At 41.3% G+C, this 20,304-nt stretch overlaps 1 protein-coding gene across 1 annotated transcript; it reads left to right on the forward strand.

Annotated features, from left to right (window-relative positions):
- Positions 1-3,672: 3,672 nt before the first annotated feature.
- TMEM220 (transmembrane protein 220) lies at positions 3,673-20,217 on the forward strand. The gene is made up of 6 exons (XM_065909588.1): positions 3,673-3,798; positions 4,478-4,507; positions 8,664-8,724; positions 10,845-10,968; positions 12,314-12,373; positions 19,033-20,217. Exons 1-6 carry the CDS (start codon positions 3,706-3,708, stop codon positions 19,166-19,168), a joined length of 504 nt encoding a protein of 167 aa, XP_065765660.1. The 5' UTR covers positions 3,673-3,705; the 3' UTR covers positions 19,169-20,217.
- The last annotated feature ends 87 nt before the right edge of the window (positions 20,218-20,304 follow it).

The following is a 20,304-nucleotide window of genomic DNA, read 5'->3' on the forward strand; positions in this document are numbered from 1 at the left end:
AAGATGTCAAGGAGCTGAAAGGATAGCAGCCGGGCTCACAGAAAATACTCAATAAATTTTGACAGCTATTCTCCTTATTATTTAGTTTTGGAATGCTCTGGTATTAGAGGCAATGGCTCCTCTTAAGTATATTTGGTTTTGCTGGAATCTTGGGAGGGCAAACAGTTTGAAGCTCTGCCAGGACACAGGGCAAAGTGTAGCTCTGTGTCAGGAACACCCCAGCGGGGACCAGCACTTCCTGGTACAAAGTTCTCTTTGTCCGTCCTCACCTCAGGCTGATACCAACCTCATACCCACCTGGAAAGGCTACATCACAGCGCGTAGTACATGTAGTCCGGGAAGCACCGCCGGCCCTCTCTGCCCTTCCTTCCCTCCTCCCGGCAGGGCCGTTGGTGGCAGAAGCTTGCCACCTTGTGGACACCCACAGTTCTCGGCCCGCTCTGAAAGCAGAATCCGGATGGGAGACAAGGGGCTGCAAAGACCTACCTACCTACCTCCACATACAGCCTCGTTTAATCAGGCTCGCAAGCCAAGGTCTGGGTGGAAAATCTCTCTGATCTTGAAAATATCTAAGAAATAAGGGCGATGGCTCCAAGCAGGCCCTGAGGGACGGCCCCTCCTGCATGTGTCTCAAGGTCCCCTCCCCAGGCTATGCCGGAGGAGCAGCCACTTATCTCTCATGGGTGGGAGAGCCTTGGGCCCATTCCGCTCACAGCTTCCACAAACCCAGAGGAAGCCTCCCCACTGGCTTGGAGATGTCCAGTTCTGACTCAAAGCTCAGAGAGCTGGGGTCTTTCTCAACCAGTGTATTCAAAGGCTAGTCTAAGCCTCAGTTTCTTCATCCACTCAATGGGGGTAATAACAGTGTCTATGTAATTTATCTGTTGTAGACATGAAATGAGTTAACCTAAATAAGGTGCTCAGATGACTGCCTGAGCCAGCAGGCCCAATGCCTGTTAACTAGTATGTGCCCCTCTCCCCACCCACCCCGAACCACCACCATCAAACCCAGTTTTCAGCAATATCCTTACAACTCAAGGCATCCCCACTCACTGTCGGATACCAGTGGTATCCAGGTATGCCAGGTACTGGTATCCAGGTATGCCAGGTACTGTGGGAGGGGAATAAAAATACGTAAGTTATAGTCTTTTCCTCCAACAGTTTGTGGGGCAGTCCAGCAGCAAGGACGACACACACATACACCAGCGCCCCGCCTGCTCTCAGACGCTGTCACTGACCAGGCAGGCTGGGGCAGTCCAGCAGCATGAAGGCCCCTCCTGCCAGCCTTTCTGCAGAGGGAAGCCAGCACTGACAGGCTGCTGCTCTCTTCCAAACTTCATCCTCCCTACGGCGGGTAACACCACAGATGAGAAGGGAAAAAATGGAGTGAATTCTCAAGCAGAGCTCTCTGGGAAACTGGAGTCACTTAAACTTATTTCTCATGATTTCTCAGGCTAAGCTTTCCCTTCCCTGTGTTTGCAAAAGCTGGACAAACATACAGCAGGAAGATTTAGAGGATTTCAAGCATTGGCGTAACTGTCAAATTGTGATTTTAAAGTCATCATTCTGTGTTGTGAGTGGTAAAAAAAAACCCACCCACACAGGCTTATATGGAAGGAGGGACTGTGTTGACTCATGAAGCTGAAGGGTGGCGAGATGTTCCCAGTGGAACTAGACCCAGAGCCTCACTTGATGTTACCTTATCTCTGAGCTCTGCTTCCCCCACCTGGACTCAACTTCAGAAAAGCTTTCTCCCAGCAACTCTATCTTATACAGTACCAGCTCAACACACTTCTCTTTAATGTTCCAGCTAGGGTTACTGGATTTAGCAAATATTTGGGACACACTTACAATAAAAAACTATTCCTTGTTGATCTGAAATTCAAATGCAATTAAACACCCTGTATGCTATCTGGCAATCCTCCCTCCAATACAGGTCCTAGGACTGCATCTGGGCAATCTGAATCACACACCACCTCAGACCCAGTGACTATGGTCAGGAGGATGGGCTGTGCCAGCCAGCAGACAAGGGTCACCTGCTTGTCTCATGTCAGCCCTCCTAGTACATGTGCCCTGAGGTTGGGAGACAGGGTCCCTCCCCAATAACTGGGATGCTGACCCTAGAAGCAGGGGGATGAACCCTGCACCAGCAAAAACAACGGATGTCCACACAATGGCCATGAATGTCTTGGTCAACACTGAGAATAGAAAACTCTGGGTGGTGGTACAGCACGCGACGGTTTATAAGGCATTTGCCCACCACTCTTTCTTGCCTCCCATACCTCTGTTTGGCTGGCAGAGCAGGTACTGTGATCACTTCCTGTATTTCTTTGCAAAACCACTACAACAAAGTACCACTAGGGAGGTGAAGTAACAAACATCTATTATCTGACTATAATTCTGGAGGCTGGGAGGGCAAGATCAGGGTGTCAGCAGGCTTGTTTTCTCCAGAGGCCTCTCTCCTTGATCTGCAGACGGCTGTCTTATCGCTATGTACTCAGTATATGTCTGTGTATATATCTCTTCCTGGATACTGGTCATACTGGATAAGGGTTCACCCATGTGACCTCATTTGACGGTAATTTTCTTCATAAAGATCCAGTCTTCGAACCGTCCTGGAGTGCGCACAGTAAGTCCCCTTTGTGGTCCCTACACCAAGGGGACCAGGCAGCCCATGTTCCTGAAATAAGCATTCTTTGAAACAGAGAAAGAAAGAAAGAAAAAACCCTAAAAGAGTTTTAGGAGATTTAGCAAAAAGGAGAGGAGCACAGGAGTACACGCTGATGATTTGAAGGGATTAAGACTTTTCAGAACGGCAAAAATGATGAGGCCTATGGATGTGTAAATGAGCCCCACGAAGAACTAATCAGGGGAAAAAAAAAAAAAAAACAGAAAAAGGCCCGTAAAACAAGCGAGGGGAGAACAGTGAATATTTCAAGTGTCTTTAGTTCATAAGAAATTCATGAGCAAAACGTGTGGAGATCTTGTTGGTTTTCGTGGTGGGAAAGAATTGTAAATATGTATAATATGTAAATACCTCCGATAATAAAAGCCCATGAAGATAAACGAGGCTGTCTTCAGAAAAGCTGTGAGCTGTATGAGATGCTAATATCACTGTCGTCACTCTAAGAAATTACCATAATGCTTACAGCGCTTTGAAAGTTTCCGAGCTTTGAAAAGAAATGCATAAACACTAACCAGAAGGCGCGCACTCACACGCATACACACACACACCTTTTTCTTTTCTCATTCCTTCGCTCCTCTCTCCCTCACTTCTAATTTCCTCTAATTTTTTTTTTTAAATATGAGGAAGACAGCCTTAGTGAAAACTGGTGTTGGGAGTTGCACCTCTCTGGGTTCAAGGGCAAGTTCCTGCCCCCACGGACCAGCTGTGAGATGCTGGGACGGCCACGCGGGCGCCCTGGGACTCACTCTCCGCGTCTGTGAAACGGGCAGACCCCCGCGCCTCCCCACGTTTGGGGAGGAACGAATGGGGGCCCACAGGGAAACCCGCTCGGCGTCCCCCACGCGCTGGCGCGCGCCGGCCCGTGGCCCCGCACCTTCCGGCGGGCCAGCGAGCGAGCAAGCAAGCGAGCGGGCGGGGCGGGAGGAGGGGCCGGAGGTGGGCCGCACCGCCCTGCGGACCCGCGCCCCGCCCCGCCCGGCCCGGCCTGTCCCGGCCTGTCCCGGCCCGTCCGCCCGACCATGGCACCGGCGGCGGGGCGCGGGCCGCGGGGCCTGTGGCGCGCCTGCAACTGGCTCATGGGCGCCTTCTTCGCGCTGGCGGCCTTTGTGCAGGTCAGCGCCCCGGGCCGGGCGGGGTCGGCGGGAGGGGAGCCCCGGGCTCCGACTCCAGGCCGGTTGCGGTGTAGACCGACCGACCGACCGACCGGCTGGGTCGCAGAAGCCGGCCCGGTACGGGGAGGGCGGGAGTTAGGGTTGATGCTTGGGGAGCCCCCACCCGGTCTGGGCTGAGACACAGATGCGGTCACATGACCCTGTTTGCTCACTGGTTGGAAGGAGCTGGTTTGGCGCGTGTCTCTTTGCGGGGGACCTTTATAAAAAGGCAGCCCGGGGGCAAGGCTGTGCACAGCTCGGAGAGCAAGCAGAACAAAAACCCTAACAGCCAATTATCCTTTCAAGTAAGATCTGGGGCCCCCTCGCCATAGCTTTCCTCATTTCTTGAGACTGGAGGGCCGTTTAAACACCCATTCTGGGCTTGGCCCACACTTCGCAGAGCCTCTGTGCACTTCTTTACAAATAAGTGTGGCTGTGTGTTCAAACCAGGTGCTGGGGCCAGCCAGAAACACCCCCTACACACACACACACCCCCCACACACCCCATCAGCTAGACTGTCTTAGTCCTATGTATCCTCCTGCTGGGCTTAGCAAATGGCTGACATGAATGAAGAGCAGACCAAATACTGGAACAGAACTGTGAGAGCCTGGGGCTAATGCTGCTGTTCTGGCGTTCCAGGTGAACGATCCGGATGCAGAACTGTGGATGGTGAGTATGGACTGCTCTCCCATACCTAAAAGAATCAGGGAACTGCACGAAACATGCAGTGTGTCTGTTTGCCTTCCTCCCTGCTTCGTGTAGGTAAAAGTTTAGAAATCAAATCCTTAGTAAGCATCTTTTCCTAAAATATTAGGAGGAAAAGTGAAAGTGTTTGTTACTCAAGCATATCTGACTCTTTGCCACCCTATAGACTGTAGGTCATCAGACTGGAGTGGGTAGCCAGTGCCTTCTTCGGGGGATCTTCCTGACCCAGGGATCGAACCTGGGTCTCCTGCATTATAGGCAGATTCTTTACATCTGAACCACCAGGGAAATGTGAAAACATTAGGAGGAGAAGGATCAATGAGAATTCAGAATTTTCCAGAGATACAGGGGCCTTTCAGCTGTATTCCCTTTGAATAAAACAGGCCAGCTGAGAACACTTTTCTGAAGACAGAGTAGACCTCTCAAGGTCGTGTGAACCAATCCTCATGAATTTCTACCCAGAAACTTCAACAAACGTTTGACCAGAAAATGGCAGGCTTAAGGTTTGTGGTTCTGCTAATTCAGTGAGTTATAGCCACAAAAAGTAATTAAAGCCCATAAAACCTACAGTATACACTGAACTGATGCTCTGACTAAACCATTTAGACGAGGGGGGGATTTGTTCCACACATTTTCTGAAATATCTGGATTTTGTTTCTTTTAATAGAGGCAACTAAGACTATACAATATCACTGATGAAATGATCTTAAGCTTTGGAATAATGTTGACTTTATACAAGTAGCAACAAGTGAAAGCATTTGGAATGACAGTACATTATAATATCACATATAAATATAACCACATTCTGATATTCTTATCCAGATTCTCATGCCCCTGCATCAAATCAAATGGCCTCTTCCTCAGCACTCTGGTCCATGTCCTTAGTTCCAAGTGTTATTTCTCCTGCAGTCCCAACTATCCGGCTTAATGGTGAATTTCCAAAAAGACTCCTAGATCCGTCCTCCAGTACATCACACTGGCTCCTCAAATATGTACAAGGTCCTTTTCAGCATCTTTCCTTCTAAAACCCATTCTTCCTCCTGACTCACCATTTCTGTTATCAGCAGAGTCATTCTGAGTCATCCTTGCTCAAAACCTCAGCCATCTCTAATATCTCTGTTTTCTTACTACTGTCTTTGAGAGCCCCTCAAAAAACAAAATGAAGAACAAAGCAATCCACCAAAAAGCAGTATAGGTCTAATTGCTTATCTGTACAGTATCTGTACATTTTACCCTTTACATCATGCTTGGATGATGGAATTTGAGCATCAACACCAGACCCCCACAGACATCCTCACTCACCTCCAGTTTAGCCCCCCATTACCTCCCATGTGGACCCTTATGGGTCCTTTCTAATTCTTTGAGCTGCCTCTAATCTCTTACATTCCTGTAATTCTTCCCACATATTGCTTCCTGACAGAAACTTTCGTCATTTCCCAAGATGTCTTAAGTTGGCCCTCCACAATATGGCCCTAACCTACCTTCCCAACTTGGTCTGGGAAGACTAGTCCACCTATAGTACTTCTGTGCCTTGCCCTGAGAATTCCTGTGTCAGACTCTATTTAAGTGTCCAGGTCTATCTGAAATGTTATCTCACCACCAAATCTCTCCACCTCTTTCCCATAAGTTCCAGGCATCCTTCCTTTGAACCTTCACTGTAGCACTAACTCATTCTGCTTTGCCTTAGATTTGGCTCTGTATATGCCAGCTTCCAGGGGTCAGGGGCCAGTTGCCTCTTCTTGCTTGGCAACCTAGGATAGAGCTTTCCTATGGTAGTCCTTCCCAGATTGACTCTTAGAGTGGAAAAATGAACACACGGATGAACTGATACTAGTTTACTGGGTCCTAGGGGCTTGTACTGTACCTGACTGATGCCCATGTTACCTACCACAAATTGTTCATGGAGTATACTTGTATCAGGATGCATACAGGAGCAAATAACAGAATATCTGACTAGCATCAGATTATAAACATACAGACCATCTCATGAGGAGTCTAGAGGCAGCTGCTTAATGGTCAACAGTGTCATCAAGGACCTGGGCTTGCTTTCTTTTTTCTCTGCCAATCCTCAATGGATAGGTGATATATCCTTTCATGTTTACAGAATGCTGCTGCAGCTCCAGACATCTTGTCCCTAGACAAAAGCATCACAAGTAGGAAGAAACAAGGCAGGAGGCAAAACCAGTTTTTCTCCTGTGCTGCTTCTCCCTTTCATCAGGGAGCAAATGTTTCCCAAGAAGCTCCCCAGACAGGCTGCTATCCAGTTAGTACATATTACTACTAATAAGGTTTATGGTCTAGGATTCATCCTGCTTGGTCAGTACTCATGCATATTGAGTGTTAAGGGCTCTGCATATCAGCCTTGCCTCCAGAAGACTTCTCTGTACATTTCATTGCTGGAACATGATGGCACCTCACTGTTAAAAAGGCTAAGAAAACAAATTGGCTTTTTTAGTTTTCATAGTGGCACGGAGACGGGGAGAGCATTGTTAGAAATGACTGTCATGGGTCTCAGTGGCTATATGTTCAATTAAACTAAATAGAGTAAATAAATATTACAATACCCTTTAGTTTAAAAAATCCACCAACAAAAAGATAAAAGACCATTATATGTGGCTTCTACTGAGTTCATTACTGAGTGTTTATATTGTGCATTGTTTTTACTTGTGTACTAAAAACAATTACTTTCAGTCTCTGCATGTAAAAAGAATCCTTAATCTCATTCAAAACAGAGATAAGCATTTAAATAAGGATTAGCATGGCACAGCTACCATGGGAAACTATTACTTAAAGATTTGTCCTGTTCATGTGTTTACAATACATTGAAATAAGAAGATCTTAGACCCTTTAATCTATGAATCACAGATATCTGTTATACTTAAATGCACATTTAAAAATCTCTGCCAAACACTTCCTATGGAGAGCACAGTTAAATACTGTATGATGTGTATGTGTTTAATTTCTGTCTGCCAGTCTGTCTCAGTCTCTTCCTCAGTTGCTAAGTCATGTAGTTTTTTATTGGTGGGAACTAACTAACCCTTTACTGCTCTAAGTGTGGTCCTTGGAACAATAGCAGCAGTGTCCCCTGGGTGCTTATTAGAAAAGCAGAATCTTGGGTCCTACCACAGACCTCTGGAATCAGATCTGCATTTTAATCAGACTTCTAGATAATTCATATGCACTCGAACGTCTGGTCTGACCCTCAGCAGCATGGTTGTCCTTGCAAATGTTGGTACCAGCTGATATTCTAGTCATCACTTGGGACCCTTTGGGAGGGATGAACATGGTCTGTAATACAAATACCATCTCTCCCCAGGGTCAAGACAGGTGTGTTTTCACAGTGACAGCAGATCACTTAAAATGTTGAGCCCTGACAACGTCCAGATAAACTAATGGTTTCTAACTAGGCATCACGATTGATGTGGCTCACAGCTACATTTCTGGGGAGGCCCCCATGCTTCTTATAAACCTCCCACCTCTGCTTGTCCTCTGCCCACGACACACAAGCAATAGGTTTTTCTAGAATCTGCCTACTTGCTGTGAATGAGGCCTCTTCAGGGCCAGTCTTCGCAACTCCAAAACAAGTTACCAGTTTCAGAAATGAAGAACCTGAACTTATTGGGCACATGTGATCCATACACTGTTGGTAAATTTTCTGTGGTCTCACTTGCAGAGATGGAGCATGGGGCTGGATGGTCCATGGGTCTAGACCCAGCAGGGCCACATAGCTAATTATGGCTGCTTGGGTCCTACTTTTCATAGAGCAATTTTTGAAAAGTAGGGGAAGGGCATTTAGGCATGGATGTCGCTTGGGAGAGATTACGAGGTCACTGTGTCTTGAGATCAGAGCTCTGCTTACTGCTAGAGCTTGGAAATGAATAAGTCTTTCCTGGAAGAGCCTACAGTCTAGGAAGAAGTCAGATAAAATGACACCCTGACATGGTAAGTGCCGTAAAAGCAGAGGTTACCACTTCCTTGGTTGTTACTAAAAGCTGGAGGTAAATCATGGCACATGGGGCCACCACTGGTATCATCTTTCTTTACTCCCTAAACGTCTCTGAACATCTCCTATATTGAGCATCCTTCTTACCCCTGTAATTTCCTCTCTTTCTGCTCACAGGTTGTGTATACAATTCCTGCCACTCTGACCCTGCTTGTTGGACTTAACCCTCTTGTCACAGGTATGAACCTTGAATTCTCAATGGTGATATGAAACATCAGATTTCCTTTTAATAATGAGAGTCTGTCTACCCAACTACCAGTAAAAAACTGGAGCCCTCCATGTCTTTCCTCTTCCTTCTGATCCTAAGAGGAGGTGAATTCCAATCTAGATCATCCCCTTCCATCTTCAGGAAAACTTGATGTGGATGTGCCATACTAAGACAGGCTTTATGCACTTGGATCCCAGCATCTCTGATGCTAATGTGGAACAGCAGTTAGGCCATGTAGCCCAAGAGAGAAGGGCTTCAGTCACTGCGCTTATTTCTTAAGCCACTAAGCTAATGGAAAATCAGCAACAATCAAACTCTAACTTTGTCTCCATACTCAGTGGGGATCAATGTGTATTATGTATCTACTCTATACAAATCCTTCTCCCAGTACCACTCTGGTTCATCATTTTCTGATTTTGAATTCATTCAAAATGAATGAACTGCTCTGTACCAGATACCTATGTATCTGCATCGCTACTATTATATAGAAACTGTCTATAATGTCTGCAATTATAGAAATCTCTGGATTTCTCATTAATACATATTGCCCTTTCCAGTCTCCCTGTGTACCATCACAGTGAAAGTGAAAATGAAGTTGCTCAGCTGTGTCCAACTCTTTGTGACCCCATGGTATGTAGCCTGCCAGGCTCCTCCATTCATGGGATTTTCTAGGCAAGAATACTGGAGTGGGTTGCCATTTCCTTCTCCAGGGGATCTTCCCGACCCAGGGATTGAACCTGGGTCATCTGCATTGCAGGTAGATTCTTTACCGTCTGAGTCACCAGGGAATCCATCACAGTAACTCCAGTAATTTCCTGCATACTTCTATATATGCTTCCTCCATCTAGACTGTAGGCCCCTTAAAAGCAGGATCATGTCTAACTCATGTACCCAACACTTGTTGAGTCAGTGAATGACTGTGTAACACAGAGGCTTTATCGTGTATTTGTTTCATAACCTGCTCCTTGGACTCCTTACACATACATCCCAGGTGAGAATACATATAAAATATTCACTTACATTAACTGGCTTGTATGGGCCATAGGTCACCAATCTCAGTCAGGGGCAAAACATAGCTGCTTCACCTTTTACAGCCCTAAAAATTCACTAAACCTAAGTTGGACAGTTTCATTCTATAAAAGTGTCTTCTAGCAGGAAAAAAAATTTTTTTTACATTGTTTACTAACATTTTCTTATTAGTGGGGAATATCAGTCCTGCAGGTTATTTTTCACTTTCTTTAAATCAGCTTCTACTAGTGGGGCTGGAAATTCCTCAGGGCCTTAGAATAAAGACAAATGATTCCCGCCTGGGTGGGGAAAACTCCCGTCACCCAGATATACGGGCTTCTTGTACAGGCCCCTAGAACTCTGCTTACATCTTTAAGGTGTGTATCCATTAGGGCTCCATTAGTTGCAAGCAAGGAAAAAATACTCAACTCAAATGGCCTATAAACTGAAGTGAGATGTACTGGGATCCTTTACTGAAAAGGCTGGGGGCGGTGCTGGCTTCAGCTGATGGTGGTGACTCAGAACTCAAACTTCTCTGCAGTCTTAGTTGCTCATCAGCTGCACTTCAGCCCTGGGCTCCCCGTGGTGGCCCTGCCGCTCAAAGGTCACAGCTTCACCACGCTGGGTCCAGCAGAATCTAGAATCCACTTACCTGATAGCTCCGCAAAAGCTCAGGATGGAGCTGGTGCTCCTGATTGGTTATCTGTTCATCCTGAGACAAATCACTATCACCAAAGGGATGGAATACATTGACCTTGTTAGTGTCCAGTTGTCTGGGACACCGGGACTGAGAGTGTGGGAAGGGTGGGTCCCCAGAGAAAAGATGGGTCAGTCAGCATCCGAATGGGAGATAATGGACAACTAAGATAATAAATGTCCACTTAAGTTTATAAATATCGTTTTCACCTGTTTTAACCTTTTGATTTGAGGGTAAATCAAAACACCAACCAAAAAAAAAAAAAAAAAAAACCCCAGCCTTTTCTGTATGCTTTCCCTGAAGCAGATTAAAAGCCAATACAAAGAAATCTTGTTTCTCTGGGGCGTGGTTCCATGATTAACAGCACCAGGATATCTGTTTTTAGGTAACTTTATTTGGAAGAGTGTGTCTGCAATACATATATTCCTTTGTGGCCTGTGGGCCATCAGCTTGGCATACAACCTCTTGCTTCATAAGAAACAGAACCTCTTGCATGAGGAGGAAGGCAGGTGAGTGAGTGGTGGGTTTCGCTCTTCGGAGGGGGTGGGGAAGAACTGAGAAATGTGTGTCTTCACAACACCTTATCTGTGGTGCTTTAACTCCCCCAATACCCCGAGGGGCAGGGAAGATATTATCTCCTTTACATGCTAAAGAAACTGAGGCAGTGATGGAGCTGTAGCCAGGATTTACATGCTACACATCACCTTATGTTATCATCAGGCAGTTGGACCTTGGCCCCCCTTGTGATGAGCAGTGATGCCATAGAGTAATGTTCAGTCCAGTCTAATGAGGAGGAAACTCCGTCAGCATTCGGGTTCAGTCCTGGTACAAGCCAAACTCTTTACTTACAAGTGTGATCGGCCTCCTCAGAGGGGGACGTCTGCCAGCCTTGCCCTTGTACATCTCGTCCTCTGCACCCTCTGTCACCATCAGTGGCTGTTTTATCACCTCTTCCGCTGCTTCCCCTCACCCTTGACTCCCTGGCCTCACAAGGAGCCCCGTTCCTTTCCTTTCTGTCCCACTGCTAACATCTGCCAACACCAAGACTAAGAGTCCTGTAGGCTAAGTTCCACTGGTTTTGTGCTGCTTTTACAGGCCCTACTCTTTGGAAAGTAGATCGGGTTGGGGATGGGAATGCAGACCAGATGGTTTGAATCAACCCCCACCTACTTGAAGCCCATGAGATTTAGTGAAATCAAAGAGGGGCTTCCAAGTGGTACTTGGCCAAATACAATTATGTTCTACTCTGTGTAGAAGATATGACCTTTTAACAAATAATTCTAGAAGCATATACCCACCCCCAAATCATTAGACTGACCCATTCGACAAATCATTCCTCTCCTCTAAGACATGACCTGGTCTCCTATGATGTGTACTTGAATTACTGATTTGAGTTCAACCTGCCTAACACTGACCCCTCTAAAACAATATGAAGAGAGTGCCTGATCAAATCTGGGATTATCTTCTTGACTGTAGTATTCTTCCCAATGACATGAAGTAAGTGATTTATCTGTGTTTTTGTTTTGGTTGTTTCTCTGTTCATCTATAAATTGGGAAACAATCATGAAGTTCATATGTGCCTCATAAGATGAAATTTATTTTCATATTGGGTTTTAAAGGGTCTGACAAAAGTAATTCACGAGTCATGGCCAGACTTGAAAGTATTTTGTAGATGCTTGTATCTTGGAGCAAGTCATCAGACAATCAGCAGAATCAAGTGTCATTGTAGATGCTCTGTATCTTGGAGGAAGTCATCAGACAATCAGCAGAAGCAAGTGTCAGGGAGAAAATGGAATGATATGCATCTCACTTGCAGCCTCTTCAAAAAAAAATGAAATCTCTGCTGTTTTGTAGGGAGCTGTTTGGTCTCGTGATCATCGCAGCATGGCTGGGTTTGTGCCACAGCTCTTCAAAGTAAGTTTTCGACCCATCAGTTAAAATCAGATGTGCTCAAGCAGGTGAATGAGAATACTGACACAGATGTAACCAGGAATCTTTTGAGAGAAATCTTCCCTTTTTGTAAGGGAAGCTAACAATAGATGGCTCAGTGTTTCACGATCACTCATACTTTTGTGAATACCACAATACACAGTTTTCTGAGTCATCACAGGGAGTTGCCAGTCTAAGAGGGTGTCCTTTAGGGAGAAAGTGATCTCAAAAGGAAGCTTGGAGACTGAGGAAAAGTGAGTAGCAAATAAAATATAAAACTGGAGGTATATATATGTGAATATTAACTTTGTAAAACAGTAATAGAAAAAGAAAATACATGACAACTGAGCATGTAAGTTGGAAGGGGAAAAAATGGAGCTAAAGAAGTCTGGGGTCCTTGAATTATCTGAAAAGGGTAAAAGTACTAACTTATATCAGACTTCGATAACTCAAGGATTCACATGGTAATAATCTAAGAGAAAACCTTAGATTATTAGAAAAATAATCTAAAAAAAAAACTTAGAAAAATAATCTAAGAGGTAACCACTAAGAGAAAAGGAGTACAGAAGGCAGGAAAGGAGAAGAGAAAAACACAGAGAACAGATGGAGAAACAGGAAGCAGATGTTAAGAGAGAGAATTACATTCAAATATATGAGAAATTAAATTAAATGTAAATATTCCAATAAAGATTCAAAGATTTTCAAAATGGATAAAGATTAAAAACCCAACCAAACACTGCTTACAAAAGAGAACTCTTAAATACACAGAATCAGAAAGATTGAAAGTCAAAAGATGAAAAAATCACAGTATACGAATACCAACCAAATGAAAGCCTGTATAAACATTTTAATTTTAAAAAGTAGACTTTAAAATCAGCATTAGAGTAGGGGACTTTTTTTTTGGTAATGAAAAAATTTTTGTTTATTTTGAAATATCCAAACATATTCAAAAGTAGAGAGACAAACATAATGAATCAGATGTACTCATCACCCATTTTCAACATTTTTCATATATCCAATCTTGTATCATCTACCACTATCCTGATTATTTTGAAATAAATCTCAAACATCATATTGTTTTATGTTTTATATATTTCAGTATGTGTCTCTAAAAGGTAAGCACTTAAAAAATAACCACTCTATTACCAATACACATACAAAAATAAAACAGTAATTATTCAGTATTGAGTTGTCCAGCCAGTGTTTACATTTCCACAACTATATGATAAATGCTTGTTCCTCTGTGCTCCATATTTCCTAAAAACTGGTGGTAAGATCCCAGGCTTAGGCACAGGCTGGTCATTGTTGTTGTCTTCTTCTCCTTCTCCTCTTGTCATCCTCATCACCACCATCACCACCACCACCAGGCAAGACCACCTCATGGGTGGTGTTATGTACTTCCATCATAACGTACATCTCACCTCGCTGTTTCTCTGTAACATTAGTATAACATCTTCATGACCACTGCCTAAATCCACAAATTCATTTGAGTTGCAGAATGCTGATACTCTAATTATATAATTTCTTGCCTATTACCTGGAAAACTTCTACTTATCAATTCTTTGACTACTCAGCTACAAATCATGAGGAAAAAGAGTTGATTCTATTAATTGCCCAGTTTTCAGAATAATGAGTTTTTCTTGCCTGGGCATCTTCCAGAAGTGACCAGTGAGTTTTGTTTATGTAACAGTATCATTATAAAGTCATGGATCTCAACATACTTGATGTTTTTTCAGTCCATGGCAGTTGCTTAGACTGTTCCATCTTTGATCAGTGGCACTTATTCACACTGGCTCCAGAATTCTGTTTAACATGATCCTAGTAAACTTTTAGTTTTTTTGGTCTTTGTAAATTTTGATTGCTTCCTTGCTTTCTGGTATGACAAAATGTTCCACGCTAAGGTGTACATTTTATGCCCCAGACCTGGAATCAACCATTTCCCCCAAAAGCCTTCATTACTTTTGGTAGCTAATAGTATTTAGAGGTCACATTGTGGGTATAAGTGGTGCTCACTACTACTGGATTGAGTTCACTCTTTTTAGTGGTTAGAACTAGGAAATTCACATATATGTACATGTGTATGTATACACACATGTGTATGTGCGTCATAAATGTATATGCATACATATGTATGAGTATATAAAATATATATAAAGTAGCTATATGTATGTATATTTTTACATATATATAGTTAAAGATAAAATCCCTTATGAGTTCATGTTGATCCTAGAATTCAAATTCAGGAACACAGATTTTCATTTAAACTTATCAGCAATCTTAAGTCTGTATTTCCTTTTAATCATGTCAAAAATCTCTAGTCTCAGAGACCTCAATATAACTCATCTGACTTATCCTACAATACAAACACAATCTCAGAATAATAATATAATTACAGAAAATAGGTACTTTGTGTTGTTGTTGTTGTTAGGGAATATCTCTTTAAGGGATGCACATTCAAATTATGTGGAATAGTTACTTTGTATGCTAATCTCACCAAGTGAATACATAGTTTATTTCATTTTAAATTTCTAGGGATACTTTATTTAAAATATATTTTGTTTTATAATTATGAAAATATCTATATGGTTCCACATATAGATTTACAAAACAGAGGACATTCAAAGGGCTCTAACTTCTCTATCCCCCAACCCTAATTCCCCCCTTTCTCTATAGGTAAAACTTTTTTCTTCTTTGTGGTTTATCCATCCATGCTTTCTTAATGGAGCAAATACATGCATTCATTGGTACTCCTGCTTGTCTTAGATATAGTGGTAGCACATTATACACAATTGTATTCTTCGTTTTACCCTTACCACATCCTGGAGATCATTCTGTGGTATATAAAGACTTTGCTTATTTTTTTTTTTTGGCTTTGCTTATTTTGATATGTCCACAGTATATGCATCCAGTCCTCTACTGTTCAGACTGTATCTAATCGCTTGATATTAAAAACGGTACCAACAGAGTGTATTGTCAAATTTCTGAAGTTTTACTAATTGGATAGTTGAGAAACGGGTAGTAGCTTTCACTTGCATTTCTCTTATCAGGAGCAAAGGTGAGCATATTTTTGTATAATTAACAGTCATTTGCATTTCTTTTTCTATACATGTTAGTTCATCTCTGAGAGATGTAGGTTTAACCAGTTTCTAAGGCAGTTGGTCTTCTCTACTTTTAGAAGCTCTTTATGTACTAGGGCTATTAACCCTGTCTGTGATATAAGAGTGGAGAAGGCAATGGCACCCCACTCCAGTACTCTTGCCTGGAAAATCCCATGGACAGAGGAGCCTGGTAGGCTGCAGTCCATGGGGTCACAACTGCAGTCCATGGGGTCACAAAGAGTCGGACACAACTGAGCGACTTCACTTTCACTTTTCACTTTCATGCATTGGAGAAGCAAATGGCAACCCACTCCAGTGTTCTTGCCTGGAGAATCCCAGGGACGGCGGAACCTGGTGGGCTGCCGTCTATGGGGTCGCACAGAGTCGGACACGACTGAAGCGACTTAGCAGTAGCAGCAGTGATATAAGATGAACATTCGTTTTTGCTTTTATTGTCCTTTTACTTTACTCATGCAAAGTATGCTCTGCCATGAAAAAATACTTTAATGTATCCACATTGATCAATCCATTCCCTTACTGCTTCTGGATCTGGAGTCACAGGTAGGAAAACTTTCCGTCCTCTCAGGTTTTAAGTAACTTACCCAAGTTTTCTCCTAATACATGTATGGTTTCATTTTTACATTTAAATCTTTGACCTATTTAGAATTTATCCTAGTATAATGGCAAAAAGAATGGATGCAATATTATCTTTTTCCCCTTTGGCTCTCTGGTGATCTCAACACCACTTATTAATAAAAAGCATATATAATTAATGTAGCCTCAAAATATATAAAATAAATACTGATAAGCCAAAAAAGAAAAACTGAAAAATTAACAATCATTTTTGGAGACTTTAATACGCTTTTTCCAGTTACTAACAGAACAAGAAGATTTAAAAAATCAATAAAGATATAGAAGACTAGCTACACAATAAAAAACTTGACCTAATGGACATATATAGAACACTAGCACCAGGAAGAGCAGAGTTCACATTCTTTTCAAATAAACATTGAATATTTACAAAAAGACTTCATGTTGAGCATGAAATAAGTCCCAACAAATTTCAAAGAACTGTAATATGGAGTATGTTCTCTGACCACTGTGCAATTAAGCTAGAAATCATTAACAAAAATAATAATTATATAACCACTGTATGTTTGGAAATCAGGAAATATACTTCTAAAGAACATCTGGAAGAAATCAAAATGAAAATTAGAAAATATTTTGAACTAAATGATAAAGAAAACATAACACAATAAAATTTGTGGGATGGGGGCTAAAAAGCATGCTTATGGGGGAATTTATAGCTTTAAATACATGTATAAGAAAAAAAAAGGCTGAAACATCAATGAGCTAAACTTCCAAGAAGTTAAGAATTCTCCAGTTAAAGAAGGAAAATAACAGTAAAATAAGCCCAAAGAAATAATGAGAAAATAAACACAAAAGCAGAAACCAATGAAATAAAAAAAAAAAATCAACATTTCATTCTCTGAAATGATTAATAATATTGATAAACCCTGGCAAGACTAAAAAGGTAAAAATAATTAAGAGTGAGAGCAAGGAAAGGAAGGCACAAAACACCAATAATAGGAAAGAAAAAGAAAGTTATTACCCATGTAACAGATGCTGCAAAAATCATAAGATATTATTAAGAACTTTTTCCCAATAAATATGAAAATGTAGATGAAATGCACAAATTCACTGAGAAATACAATTTGTCGGAACTGATATAGAAATACTCAGAATGGTCTTATAACGGTTAAAGAAATTGAGTAGATAACTTTTCCTAAAAGAAAACTCTAAATGGCATAACTGCAGAATTCTACCTAATATTTAAAGAAGAAATAATGCCAACCTTCAACAAACTCTTTCAGAGAACAGAAATAGAAGGAATACTTTCCAGTTTATTTGTTGAGGGCAGAATAATCTGGATACCAAAACTTGACAAGAATGTTACTCCTACCACCCAAAAAAGGGAAAGAAAAAAAGAAATTATACAGCAATCTCATTCATGACCATGAATGGAAAAACCCTAAACAAATTAGCAAATCAAGTCCTGCAATTCATGACCCAACCACCAAGCTGGGTTTTTTCTAGGAATAGTTAGTTTAACATTTGAAAAACAACCAATGTTTTTCACCAGATTAATAGAATGAAAGAAAAAAATATCTATACAAAAAGAACATTTGATAAAATCCAATAGCCACTTATAATAAAAAACCCATAGAAAACAGACTTACCCTGATAAAGGGTTGTTGTTTAGTCGCTAAGTCGTGTCTGACACTTTGTGAATCCGTGGACTGTAGTCTGCCAGGCTCCTCTGTCCATGGAACTTCCCAGGCAAAAATCCTGGAGTGGGTTGCCATTTCCTTCTCCAGGGGATCTTCTGGACCCAGGGATTGAACTCGTGTCTCCTGCATTGCAGGCAGCTTATTTAGCACTGAGCTCCCTGATAAAGAGTAGCTATACCAAAGCATAACCCTTCATGGTGAGGCGCTGAATACTTCCTCTGAGATCAGGAGTGAGGAGTGGCCCCAGCTGCCACTTCTCACCACCATCCTGGCGCTTGTCCTCGCCAGTACAATAAGGCAAAAAAAGAGAAAGAAATGGCCTAAGGATTGGAAGGGAAAAATTAAAATTTCCTTATTCACAGATGACATTAATTGCACATGTAGAAAATTTTTTAAAAATCTAAAATGTTCTTCAAATAGGTGAGTTTGGCATGATTGCTGGATACTATGTCAATTTACTAAAATCTTATTTTTAATCAGCAATAACAGAAAATGATAAAAAGTTACCATTATCAATATATCAACACCCCAGGACTAAATATAGCAGAGATATGCAAAATCCCTACAAGCAAAACTATAAAAACTATAAAACATTATGGGAGAAATTACAGATCTCAATATTAAAATAAAGAACACCTAAATAATTCTTTGGCCGTATACAATAAACCCATACTGGCAAAAGGATAAGTGAATGAAACAAAAGTCTAGAAACAGTTCCATGTGCATATAGACCCTTGACTTAGGACAATGGTAGCACTCTGGGATAATCTTTTCAATAAACAGTGATGGATCAATTGAATATCGATACAGAAAAAAGAGAAACAACCCCTCCAACTTTCATAAAAATCGATTCTAGGCCGATTATAGATCTAATGTAAAAATCAAAACGATGAAACTTTTAGAAAAGATAATTTAGTATCTTCAAAATCTTGAGGAGAAAAAGTTTTCCTTAACGGGACCTTAAAATCATTAGGTGAGGATCCATTTTAACACTGCTTAATCAATGACCTCAGTTCCTCACAACACATTATTAAGTGAGCGGGAAAAGCTATGTAGAATACACATTAAAAAAAAAAAGGATTTGCAGTAGGAACATATAAAGAACTACAAGTAAGGATTATATTTCAATTTAAAAAATTAAAAAGACTGTACAAAAATGCAGTGATGTTTTATTAAATTGTCTTCATGTTTGTTACCAAACCAAATCATAATTTTTATTGGATTTTTGTTTCTAATCATTTTTGTGTGTCTATAGGGCTCCAGGTGGTGGAAGAATTCAGCTGGCCATTGCTACCACAGTCGCTCTTCTCCCGTTTATCTCCTGGGTCTACATATATATAAACAAGGAGATGCGCTCCTCCTGGCCAGCTCACTGCAAGACGGTGATTTAAATGAAGAATCCTGTTCCTAAAATGAGAGTTCTTGATTTTTTATAAACATGGTTGTAACAAGCTGACTTCCTAGGAATTTATTTCAGTTGAGTTACTACTAGAGATGAATTATTTTTTAAATCCTAAGAACTTTGTATGCCTGCTTACAACACAGGACTGGATGGGACTAGTAAGAGAAGGGTCTGATATTCTGTTTTATCATAGTGTAGTAGGAAAGTTAAGAAAGATGAATCCCAACTCTGCTTCATCACTATCCATGTGACTTGGAGAAATATATAAATCTACTTTCTTTGGAATTAAAGAATTCCAAAGATAACTGAAATTACCTTTTGGATAATTCTTTATCTATAAATACCAGCCTGCCTACTTATTTATATAATTGTGAAGATTAAAGTAGATAACATGAGAGCATTCCAAACATAAGTCCTCTGCACAGGATAACAGAGGGAAGCAGGGTTTGGATAAAGATAGATAGGAGTTTAGGAGGGCTGTGCCCTCGAACTAACATCGTTAGACTGGACTGGTACCATGAATTAAATGAGGTGCCGTGAATTAAATTAGGACTTCGGGTGAACAAAGTGAACAACTATGTCTTGGAAAGAAAGGAAAGTTAGTTAGAATAAAGGAATTCGGGACCAAAAAGCAGCAGAGAGGGAATATTAATTACCATGTAATTGAAAAGCAAGACCAAAATCTATACACACATCCTTAGCGAATGTCAAAAGTAGCTCTGGAGAGATCATTTCAGAGCTGCACCATCTGGTGACCACAAGCCACATGCTGTATCGAGCACCTGAAATGTACTTACTGAAGAAGTTTTAATTTTTTGTTTTAATTTACAAACATCGATTATGAGGAAACTGATTACATATATTTGGAACACTTGGTTTAAGCTTGTTTGCAACAACTGAAATATGTGAACCTACTTCTTTAACTGTAAATTTTGTACCTAAATACAGACCAGATTTTTCCAATGAAAAGTTATTGTCCAAATGGATGGATTATAAGCATAAAACACACACTACATTTTAAACTTAGTATAAAAATAATGTAAAATATTTTTATATTGATTACATGTTGAAATACCATTAGATGTATTGAAATAAAATTATATTATGAAAATTAATTTTATGTGT

This window comes from Muntiacus reevesi, chromosome 18 (assembly GCF_963930625.1).
Source record: "Muntiacus reevesi chromosome 18, mMunRee1.1, whole genome shotgun sequence".
NCBI classification, from domain to species: domain Eukaryota; kingdom Metazoa; phylum Chordata; class Mammalia; order Artiodactyla; family Cervidae; genus Muntiacus; species Muntiacus reevesi.

What these genes read in the sequence shown, in the direction of transcription:
- TMEM220 (XM_065909588.1), top strand. Translation starts at nt 3,706, where the DNA reads ATGGCACCGGCGGCGGGGCGCGGGCCGCGGGGCCTGTGGCGCGCCTGC. An exon ending in CGCTGGCGGCCTTTGTGCAG is followed by an intron (nt 3,799 to 4,477) that starts GTCAGCGCCCCG and finishes CTGGCGTTCCAG; the next exon opens with GTGAACGATCCGGATGCAGA. An exon ending in TTGTGCCACAGCTCTTCAAA is followed by an intron (nt 12,374 to 19,032) that starts GTAAGTTTTCGA and finishes GTGTGTCTATAG; the next exon opens with GGCTCCAGGTGGTGGAAGAA.